At 41.4% G+C, this 12,447-nt stretch overlaps 1 protein-coding gene across 1 annotated transcript in view; it reads right to left on the reverse strand.

Annotated features, from left to right (window-relative positions):
• Positions 1 to 225: 225 nt before the first annotated feature.
• Positions 226 to 12,447, reverse strand: part of LOC137420805 (A disintegrin and metalloproteinase with thrombospondin motifs 17) — a gene marked incomplete at its 3' end in the record, with an annotated part of 54,741 nt that continues 42,519 nt past the window's right edge. Inside the window, exons 4-6 of the mRNA XM_078769273.1 lie at positions 4,960 to 5,208; positions 2,974 to 3,149; positions 226 to 401 (exon numbers count right to left, since the gene is read on the reverse strand). Of these exons, the coding sequence (XP_078625399.1) occupies positions 226 to 401; positions 2,974 to 3,149; positions 4,960 to 5,208 (601 nt within the window). The remainder of the gene's footprint in view (positions 402 to 2,973; positions 3,150 to 4,959; positions 5,209 to 12,447) is intronic.

The raw sequence follows: 12,447 nt of genomic DNA on the forward strand, positions 1-12,447 counted from the left end.
CCCATAATCATAAAATCATCAGGCAAGCACTCGGACAGGATCATCAAACAGTCTAGACTAAATTATTTGATTTAAAGTACTTTATACCAACTGGCTTACCTCCCAATTGGAATCAACCTTGTGCTACAGAGGTGATATAATAATTTATCATTTGCAGAAAGCAGAGCATGTTACAATGATGTTTGGAAAATATGTACTGACAACATATCCTGCACTGTGCCTCACCATGCCTCAGGACAGATAACCAACGCCGAGCCTGGGATTCAGGAGGATTTCTCTGGTGATGCTTTTGACACTGTTGGTCTCTCCACGAAGGTGTACCTGGTGAGCAGGCAGCTACTGTGCATACACCATGCTGAATGCCAGTACCATTGCAGCTCCTGTCTGATACACCAGGCCAGCTGGAAAAAAACAAAAACAGATGGGTCTTAAATTTCCAAATGCATGCACTCAACATACAACCCCTGGCTATGAACAGAGAGTACATTTTCAACATTTTAATGGTCAAACATATTGTTACGTTTGTAGGGGGTAGGTAGTGATTACTTTAGACCAGGTAGATTTGGATGGATTAGTGTGCTCCGATTGTCGTGAAGAAGAAGAACCACCATGTAATAAGTCGGGATCCGGTAGGTCGTGTGTTCGGATTAAGTGTGACGTGTGGCCATACGAAGGGTGACTTGTGCTAATTAGCTCAGGGATTATGAGTAAAATGTCCCTTGTAAGTCGTTACCTCTGTATCTATTCCTTTGTCTCTTTTGGCACCGCACCATAGACACGTAGAGCTAGAATCGCGCATTTATAATAATAATAATAATAATGCATTTATTTTATATAGCGCTTTTCAGGGAGCCCAAAGACGCTTTGACAGAGTGCAAAACATAATGCATAGCAAAACATAAAAACAATTGCAAAAAACAAGAATCAATAGGGAAATATTCAAAGCAAAAAGGAGGGAGAAGGAGAAGAGATAGTCAGGGGTTAAATGCTGTGGGTTAAATGTTGAATGCAGTGTTGAACAGGTGGGTCTTGAGTGATGTTTTGAATGTGGTGAGTGAGGTAGGAAGGGGCCAGGTTATGGAGGGCCTTGTAGGTCAAGAGGAGGATTTTGTACTGGATTCTCTGGGAGATGGGGAGCCATTGAAGCTTGTAAAGGACGGGGGTGATGTGGTCGCGGGTCCGGAATGGGTGAGTAGACGGGCAGCGGAGTTCTGAATGTATTTAATGGCACATTTAATGGCACTAATTGAATAATAAAACCACCGGAAGCTAGTACATTGAGCGCTACCGCTAATGACATTGACTTTTGAAGCGCACAGGATGGGCAGGCCGAGGCCACGCCCCGAGGAGCCGTGATTGGCCAGGGAGTTGATTGACGGGAAGGACGAGTAAGAAAGGACTCGCTGATTGGTGAAGGAAGGACAAATGACGTCAGAGCCTGGGTGATAAAAGAACACACCTGCGGACATTTTTCTCTCTTCGCTTCACTCTGCTCTCTGCTTCTGGTCTTGATTGCGGAGTCGACATTTATGTCTCGCGATTTTGGATGCGATAGTAGACCGTTGTGCGTTGACGTTCCTTCTTGCTCTTGCTCTTCTCATTCTGGACATTGAAGTGAACGGTCATCCTTGGACGACGGGCTCCAGGAAGCGATCAGACCAGCCATGTTCGGAGACACCACTGGTAGACGTGTGGAGCCGCGGAACAAGGGCTGCAGTTTTCCGCCAAAGACGACGAAGACAGGCACAACTGGAGGAGCGAGCTGCACGTGGCCCGTTCAATTTGCCCGGAAGGCCTGTTGCGCGCCAGCAGGCGTGGCATAGTGAATGAGGGCATACAGAGACCTAGCAGCGCGGGAGCGAGCGGTTCCCGCCAATGACCGGGCGGCTCCCGCCAATGCCCAGGACGATTTTGACGACCCCTGACAAGACCCCACCAGTGATCAGAATTAAGTGCACCCACACACACATTGTTTTCAGTTATCTTTCCCTGTGTCCGTGTTTAAAGTCTGTTTGTGGGGACGTTCGGTTAGGAATCTAGTTTATCGTGCGTTATTTCATTTGTTTTAATAAACCTGATTCTTTTTGTAGATTTTAAATCCGTTTCCGTTTGAGTTAATTTTTTTCAGGGTATGTCGATCGCCGGTGGGATCCGTGCAGGTAAGTGCTCTTCAGCATCTTCCTCCTCCTCCTTCCTTCACCCCCCCCGCCCCCCCCCCTCTCCGCTTGTATTAACTCCGTCACATATTGAACTGAATGCTTCGGAGTAATAACTTGTTCGGCTATCCGTTCCGTGGAAAGATTTTAATCGCCGAGAAATGCGATAATATTCAAATTAAATTGATTTGAGAAATGCAGCTCAGTCTTTGAGAAATGTGGGATGTGCTAGTGTTGATGAAACCAGGTTTCATTCGATACTTGTCTTTAAAATCCTGCTTGTAACACCATGTGAATACATTCAAATTAAATCATGTCTTAAGCACAGAGTTATAAATCATATTCATATTTTTCAACTTGTAACATTGTGTGACGCATACACTGACATTATGAGCATCCATTATATAATACTGAGTCAGTTTTTTTTTTTAACAAATCGTTAACATGCTTGCCAATTGTTTTCATGTCTGAAGTTTGGATAATGCATCACTCATGTTATGGACCTTCACTGTGTGTGATTGACCATGAAGGGTATTCTGAAAACGTGATTGTGATTGACCATGAACCCTTTTTTGACATGTTTTGTACACTCACTTTTTCCATTTAACTTGTATGTTTTTAAACGTGGATTTTTCCACGGGTATTGCTGGTATGTTATGAATACCAAGTTTCAAACGCTATTGCATGCACAAGCAATCCTATTATAATCCTAGCAACAACACAAACAAATGGTCATCTTGTGAAACTCTACACACCGAAACAAATCCCACTTCTGACACCAATACTCAAGAACATTTAATTAGCCCGATGCACTCACACTGGATTGTTGCACCATCGGTAGCGAAAATGAAGACCTGGGCCGCATGACTGGCTGCAGCTACTCCAAGGACTCCAGGCACTCCATATTTCCATTTGAGGGCCTACCGATTTGACTGTGCTTTCTTTATTCCCATCCGCAGTTGTATGAACAAATTCACCATCCAAACTACTCTCCTTCAACACAAGATTAAGAAGGTTTTATACAATGTTTTTTTAAAATTTTATTTCGAAAATGTTTTTATTTCAACAACATCTGAAATGAACATGATTATTTTCAACAAATAAAAACGGAACTCTTAAAATTCATAGACAAATCAGAAAATAAAAATGGACAAAGCTAATTTAGAGATATATAATGTACTCGTACTTATAAATCATGTACATTGTCGAGTAAATGAGACAAAATGCTTCATTTGCAATGAGAAACTAGAATGAGGAATCAAAGATTGCATACCTTCGCCCGGACTTGATTTGTGTGGCTTTATAGCATATATTTTATAGATGTACTCACATTATAAATGTGCCTCACATACTTTATATACGTACTCACATTATATTTGTACATACTTTATCGACATACTTGCTTTCTATTTGTACATATTTTATCGACATACTCACATTCTATTTGCAAATAATTTATAGATATACTCACATTCTATTTGTACATACTTTATAGACATACTCGCATTCTATTTGTACATATTTTAAAGTTGTACTCACATTCTAATTGTACATAATTTATAGACATACTCACATTCTAATAGATAGTACATACTTTATAGACGTACTCGCATTCTATTTGTACATATTTTACAGACGTACTCACATTCTATTTGTACATACTTTATAGACATACTCACATTCTAATAGTACATACTTTATAGATGTACTCACATTCTATTTGTACATAATTTATAGATGTACTCACATTCTAATTGGACACTTTATAGATGTACTCATATTCATTTTGTACATACTTTATAGACATACTAACATTCTATTTGTACATAATTTATGAAGGTACTCGCATTATATTTGTACATACTTTATAGACGTACTCGCATTCTATTTGTACATACTTTATAGATGTACTCACATTCTAATTGTACATAATTTATGGATGTATTCACATTATATTTGTATATATTTTATAGACATACTTGCATTCCATTTGTACATACTTTATAGACAATATAATTGTACACACTTTATAGACATACTCGCATTATATTTGGTCATACTTTATAGACGTACTCACATTGTAATTGTACATACTTTATCGACGTACTCTCATTCTAATAGTACATACTTTATAGACGTACTCACATTCTATTTGTACATATTTTATAGACGTACTCACATTCTATTTGTACATACTTTATGAATGTACTCACAGTCTAGTTGTACATAATATATGGATGGACTCACATTCTATTTGTACATACTTTATAGATGTACTCGCATTCCATTTGTACATACTTTATAGACATTCTAATTGCACACACTTTATAGATGTACTCACATTCAACTTCAAATTGTACATACATCATAGACGTACTCACATACTATTTGTACATACTTTATAGACGTACTCACATTGTAATTGTAAATACCTTTAGAGGTACTCGGTTGAAAAAAATAGATTGTGCACTACTGGCTATCACTCACTAGGTGGCATTTGTGGCCTATGTTAGCACATTCTGTGCGGAACAAACAAACAAACAAACAGAAAAACGGACAAACTGACAAACTGACCCAAATGCTATAGCTCCTCCTTTGGCAAAGATAATAAGTTGTAATATTTGGCTTAATTATATTTTACATACAAAATATACAATGAGCCTTGTTTCTGAAAATACAAAACCCAGGGGCATCACACAATAATAGGTAATTGGTCATAGTGTTAACTTCAATAAGCCTATATAACAACATGCCAATCTTTTAAAAATCTGTATTTTTCTTTCAAAACCCTTGCCTAGCACACCTGGTAATTTTTCCCCAGATCATTCACAGGTGCAGGGTGTGATATTCGAGGTGATTCAGGCTGATATCCAGCTCTATCTTGGTTTGGGAGAGCTTGAGATCCACAGTCACGAGGTTGAGGCAAGCTTGGATCATGCCTTGGAGTCTGGGGTGGCTGGCCGCTTCTTGATGGTGTTCGCCACCAAGGATGCAGCCAGTTGCTATGTGGTCTTTGTGGCCAAGTGGTTGCGTTTTCACAGCCTGTACATCCCTGAAGGGGGACAATGAACACATATGTTTCTCATGTAGAAGAAGTTGGAGGTGCAAGGTGAAATGTCAATGGGATTTGTGGACCTGTAGAAGGCATATGGCACTGCCCCAAGATAGATGGTGATGGCGACACTAAGATGGATGGCATTGCTGGAAACAGAGGTTTGGTTGTTGGATGGAATGTACAAGGGAAAGAAGGGAAGAGTTTTGGTTGGTCCTGGGATGTTGGAGGAGTTCTGTGTGAACATCGGTTTGAGGAAGGGAGGTGCTGTCAGCCCACACATGTTTATCATGGTGATGAAGCTGTTAAGCAGGAGGGTAAATATGGAAGGTATTCTGGTGAGGATGTTGAATGCGGAGGATCTGGCTGTTGTGCCGTAGAGGGTGCGGGAGATGCAAGAAGTACTGGGGGAGTCAAATGAGGGATTTGGGAAACATGGGCTGGGATGAGCATGGAGGTGATGTGGGTTGGGCAGCAGAGAAAAGAAAAGAATATCAGGTTAAAGCAGAAGGAGATCGGACAAGGAAATAGGTTTGAGTATAATATGTGCGGGGAACAGTGACTTTGACTTTGACGAGTTTGAGTATATGTGCGGGGATGGTAAGTCGGAGGCGGAGGTGCGGAGGAGGATCCAGTTGGGCGTGAGTACTTGGAGGAGGGTGGAGGGAGTAATAGCAGACAGAAAAGTATTAAGGAAATTGAAAGGGAAAGTTTTGGTGTATGACGCCGGCCTTCCTTAAAGTTCTTCTAAACAGTGAACTGCCAGAAAGACAATAACATAGGTTCCAGGTCTGTGAGAACAACTGGGTCACGAGGATTGCGGGAGCGAAGAGAGTGGATAGGAGAATGGATGAACTAAGGGAGGAGATTGATTGGTGTGCAGAGGAGCTTGACGGGGAGATTGGTGAAATGCTGGCTGAGACGAGCTGGACACTTGGTGTGGATGTGGGAAGAGAGAATGGCAAAGCAAGTGGATAGGTTGAGGGAACAAGGTAGGAGGAAAAGAGGTAGACTGTGGTTGAGATGGGAGGATTGTGTGAAGAGGGATACAAGGAAGGTGTTGGTGTTTGTAGAGTGGAGAGAGTTGGCTGAGGACAGGGGGGAATGGTGGAGTATTGTGGTCACGGCACGGCAGAAGCTCAGTGCCATTCAAACTCACCGCTTATAAAGGGTAGAGGAGAAGAAGAAGATGGTCTAAATTTATTCCCTCCCTCACATTGTTCATTCACCCTTAATATATATATATATATATATATATATATATATATATATATATATATATATATATATATATATATATATATATACTGTATGTATATATTATATATATTATATATATATATATGGTATATATATATATATATATATATATATATATATATATATATATATATATATATATATATATATATATATATCCTGGAGCCTATGGTGTATATATATATATATATATATATATATATATATATATATATATATATATATATATATATATATATATATAACCGAAAGAAACGGTTGGTGAAGCCGTGAGTCCGGAATTATATGTCTATTAATTACGTACTGGTTGAACGCTAGTTGCATCCTGTCTAATAAATATGTACGTCTATTAATTCCGTACTGTTGAAATATACCTGGTGACCATTTCGACTGCTGAGAACCCAAAAGACCCCGAAGACCCAGAATATCCGAAAGACCCAAAAGACACTTAAAGACCCAAAGGACCCCAGAAGACCTTGAGGACTCAACATACCCAAAATACCTCAAAGACCGTTAAAGACCCAGAGGATGCAAAATACCCCAAAGACCAAAAAGACCCTGAAGACCCAAAGTACCCCAAAAGGCCCAAAGGACCCTTGAAGACTCAAAATACCTTGAAGATCCAAAATACCTAAAATATCCTGAAGACCTTTAAAGACCACGAAGACCCAAAAGACCCGCAAGATCATGAACACCCAAAAGACCATGAAGATCCAAAATACCCAAAATATCCTGAAGACCCCAAAAAAACAAAATACCCAAGGGCCCAAGAGCCCCTTAAATGCCCAAATGACCCAAAAGACCCAAGATACCCTGAAGACCCAAAAACCACAAAAGGACCAAAATACCCTGAAGACCTCAAAGGGCCCAAAAGACCCTGAAGACCCAAAATACCCCAAAAATCCCAAAAGACCATGAAGACCCAAAATACCTGGACGACCCTTAAATACCACGAATACCAAAAATACCCCAAATATCCCAAAGACTAAAAATACCCAAAATATGCTGAAGACCCAAAAAGACCCTGAAGACCCAAAATACCCCAAAAATCCCAAAAGACCATGAAGACCCATAAGACCCCAAGATCCTGAAGACCCTTGAGACCACTTTTACCTTTAAGACCCTTTCAATACTTTAGGAACCTTTAGATCCCTTCACCCTTCCAGCCCTTTAAACCTTTACAACCCTTAAGTCCTTTTCGACCCCTTCGACCTTAACACAATTTAGACCCCTTACACCCATCAGACCGATTAGACAGCTTGGACCCTTGACCATTTAGATAGAGCTTTACACCACTTGGACCTTTTTAGATTACATATAAATTACAAATAAATAATATCACCAATATTAGAAATACATTTGTACAAAATAAATTTTTGCATTGTAATTGGTGTAAATCATGACCACCCTAATTCAGTGAGGTCATTATCTTCAGTTTAAACAGGCTCGTGCCTTTGGGGCGACGTGTGGTGAGGTGAGCATAGCGAGTGAATCCATGCAAAAAAATTATAAATTCATTCTTCATTCACGTTTGTTGTTCATTCATTCATGCTGGTTGTTTAAACTTGTATCATGATTAATATGCGAGTCTGAATAACAAGTCATTACATTTTGAAAGCAGCAAACATATTTCACCAAGCACAACATACCACAAAGTAAACACTGCACAATATGAAATAAATTTGAAGATTTGCATGGAAGGTTACAAAATTTGTTCAGAATGTTGAATGTTCAACAAAAAAACTTGTCGGATATTCACCAAAAGTGTAATTGAAATAAGTCTGGGGTAGCTATATACGAGGTGTGTTCAAAAAGTATGCGACCTTAATTTGTCGTGCGTAAACAAATGAAGCTAGGGAGGCGTTGATTGGTGCACGTATATCGGCGATCCTAATGCGCACGCGTGAATTTTTTCCTACCTGCAGAAGCTGTCATTCGACGGCAGACCGCCGATGAGTGAGGAAGTGTAAGTGAGCGCAGTCGGATTTTCGTTTTTGACAAAATGACGGAAAAACATGAACAACGCTACTGCATCAAATTTTGTGTAAAGCTTGGCGATTCCCAAGTGGAAACGATCCGCAAGATTCAACAGGCCTTCGGGGACGAAGCAATGAGCACCACACAGATAAAGGAGTGGTACAACCGCTTCAAAGATGGCCGCACATCAGTGGAGAGTGAAGCACGTTCGGGTAGGCCCTCAACATCCCGAAATGAGATAGTCATTGACCAATTGAGGACCCTGGTGATGCAGGATCGTCGAATCACGATCAGAGAACTTGCAGACGAGGTGGGCGTCAGCATTGGATCCGTTCATTCCATTATGAAGGAGGATTTGGGCTTCAGGAGAATCTCAGCGAAATTCGTACCAAAGCTGCTAACGATTGAGCAGAAGCAACTCCGTTTGGAGATCGCACAGGACATGCTGGAGACTATGAACAGCAATCCCAGCTTCCTCAACACAGTGATCACTGGCGATGAGTCCTGGGTTTATGGGTACGACCCAGAAACCAAGTTGCAGTCATCACAATGGAAGCATCCAACATCCCCGAGGCCAAAAAAAGCAAGGCAGGTCCGCAGCAATGTCAAAGTCATGCTGACCGTCTTCTTCGACTCCAGTGGCGTGGTTCATCACGAGTACGCACCACACGGCACAACCATCACCAAGGAGTATTACCAAGAGGTTCTGCGTCGCCTTCGTGACGCTGTGCGACGCAAACGGCCGGACCTGTGGGCAGCGGGCAATTGGCAGCTCCATCACGATAACGCACCCGCCCATTCTTCACATTTGATACAGAGTTTCTTGGCCAAACACAACACACCTGTGCTTCGTCAGGCTCCCTACTCTCCCGACATGGCTCCGTGTGACTTCTGGCTTTTCTCCAAGCTGAAAATGCCCCTGAAAGGGACCAGATTTCAGTCCAGAGAAGACATCATGCGGAATGTGACGGACCAGCTGTGCGCCATCCCAAAAGAGGCGTTCCAGCGCTGCTTCCGACAGTGGCAGAACCGTTGGGAGAAGTGTGTGGCAGCCCAAGGGGACTACTTTGAAGGAGATTAGTGTAAGTTTGTTGTGTCTGGATACGAGTATTTTTTATGAACAAAGGTCGGATACTTTTTAAACACACCTCGTATGTAGATACAAGTTGGGTCACACAATCAAAATCCAGTTATTTAGTCTTCAGCAAACCATCAAGAAGATTGATATTTAAAGCTTCACAAAAATTAACCTGGGAGTGCTCCACAGCAATGTTGGGCCAAATGGCCTCATTTCCTTGTTTGAGGTCAATTTCCCATGAGTTATGTTGTAGAGCCACTCATGTTGTCATTTCTTTCTATGATTTTGAGACATACCTACATACATGCATGCATACAGAGATTTTCCTTTCTGTTGAGGTGAGGGATGGGATGGTTTTGCCCATGACCTGACCCTGGGTAACCCCCAGCAAATATGCAAAGTTTGGTGGAGCTTAGGCATGTGGAATTGTGTAGAAATCAAACAAAATGCTGGATGAAATCAAATAAATGTTGATCGATGTATGCTAACCACCGTGGAAAGCTCGGAGAAGCTGACATTTCGGGTGCTAACCCTTCGTCAGAGCAAAAGAGGGATTCGATGAGCCCTCAGAAAAAAACTCTGAGAGCAACAAAAATCCAAGAGCTTGAAAATTCAATCACCTCCACGCTCGTGAAGTGCCGATATCTGTTCTTTGATTTACCTCCTACTGGGGTGGGAGTAGAACCCCTGCATGTGGATGCTGCTGCCATGTAACGCCGAGCCATGTTGCAAAAGGTGTTTGGCCAGATCCAATGTGCGTTTGTGCAGTCACGTTTCACCTTCAAACGAGTTAGCACAAAAGTATGACCTCCAGCTGCTTTTGACTGCACTTACATCTTGGTATCCGGCGCACAACCTGCCCTGGAGAAAAAGCGCCGCTGAGGTCTTGCTGACACTATCACTTACCCTGATGGCACGTGAAATCCCTTACCGAAGAGGAGGTGGATACTTTGAGTCCTGGGAGGACTCCGTTCCATCTCCCGAAACCCGTAAATGGAGATAACAACTAATGACAAACACACCCAACCTAACACAACAAGGAAGCAAGAGACAAAAGAGAAGGGATGTAAAAGAGGATGCTATGAAAAAATAGACCACCTAAAACTAAACAAGGTCATTCTCGAAAACTGTAAAATGAGAAGAATTAAACTGTCCACAGCCTAGATAGAATATGGACTATAAAACTAGAACAACACTCTTCGACGTCACGACGTTGACCGATATGCCTCCGCCCACATTATTACATCATTATAATACGTGTACCAAGTTTGGTTTACATCCATTCAGCTGTTTAAATCTTGCAGTGTTAGTGTGCGGTGTTACTTCTTGCAGTGTTTCTGTAAATTTAAATCCATTCGTGAAACGGTACTCCAACACATTCAAATGGAACTTGACCTACAAAAGTGTGCCAAGTGCACATTCGTACAAAGTAATCAAACAAAACACTCACAATACCAGTATTCCAATACAGCTGCGGAATAATAAACTGGCCACAATCGTAAACTAGAACGGGCACTCGGTAGAGCGCATACCTTCGCCGCAGCTACTGTTCTGTACTTGGTAAAAATACGATTTTGACCTTTTCGTGACCTTGACCTTGACCTTTGACCCGATTGCTCCCAAAATCTAATCAAATGTGTCCCGTATAATAACCAATCATCCCACCAAATTTCATGCAATTCGGTTGAATACTTTTTGAGTTATGCGAATAACATACACACACACACACAGACATACAAATAAATACACAGCGATCAAAACATAACCTTCCGCTTTTGCGAAGGTAATCAACAAATGAGATATAAAACAAGGAAACTCCTAACTTTCCACATAATGTTATTCAAAATCGATGCATCCTGAGAATGTATCTGCTGAGACGAGGAAGAGGTAGAGGCCTGATGGAGCTCAACCAAGTGCGCAGAATGATAACTGTAGGATTGGCTTATTACATGACTAGCTCAACAGACTACCGAATCCAATTTGTATGCAAACACGAAGAGAGCAAACCAGAAAAGGCATCCCTAACCCACCAAGCAAAAAAATTCCAAAGACAGGTGTGAATAGAAGGCATCACATAATAAACCAAAATAGCAACGAATACAACTCCTGGACTTGCAAAAAAGACAAAATAAAAATATAAAACGAAATATATGATATACTCTGACAACTGGGCAAATGAAAAAAGAACAGTAAAGTATAACAAAACATTTGGACAGAAAATGACAAAAGAGCAGGAATGTATAAAAAAACAAACATTTGGACAGATTGGGCTTAGATAGACCTCAACTCCTGAGAGACAATATCTCTCTACTCTCAAGACTGAACTCTCAAACCTGTCTCCCTCCTCCAAATCCTGGTGGCATCTGGTCAAATCTGTTTCTGGTGTTTGTTCCCCTTCCATCCCGTCCTTTACCTCAAACGGCTACACAGCCGACTCCGCACGTGAAAAAACCGAATACCTCAACTCCTTGTTTGCCTCAAAATCTTGTGTTCCAAACCCATCTCTCTCTGTACCCACCGTACCCAGTCGTACCCAGCTGCTCCTGGACTCTGTGTCCTTCTCTCCTGACAAGGTGGAGAAGTTTCTGTTAAACCTTGACTCTGATTCTGCAACGGGACCAGACGGCATCAGCCCACGGGTCCTAAAATCCTGCTCTGCCGCTCTTTCTCACCCTCTCTCTGTTCTTTTCACCCTCTCTATTGCTCAAGGTCATCTGCCATCATCTTGGAAATCAGTCAACATCGCCACTTTACACAAAAGGTGCAAAAACAGATCCTTGCAACTACAGACAAATCAGCCTACTCCCAATCAACAGCAAGGTCATGGAATCCACCATCATTGCTTCTGAGATTAAATCCTTCCTCTTCTCCAATAGCTTGATCTCTTTTTATCAATTTGGATTCAGACCAGGTCATTCTACTCT

Source organism: Myxine glutinosa, unplaced genomic scaffold (genome assembly GCF_964187855.1).
Source record: "Myxine glutinosa unplaced genomic scaffold, kmMyxGlut1.1 SCAFFOLD_1896, whole genome shotgun sequence".
Lineage (NCBI taxonomy): Eukaryota > Metazoa > Chordata > Myxini > Myxiniformes > Myxinidae > Myxine > Myxine glutinosa.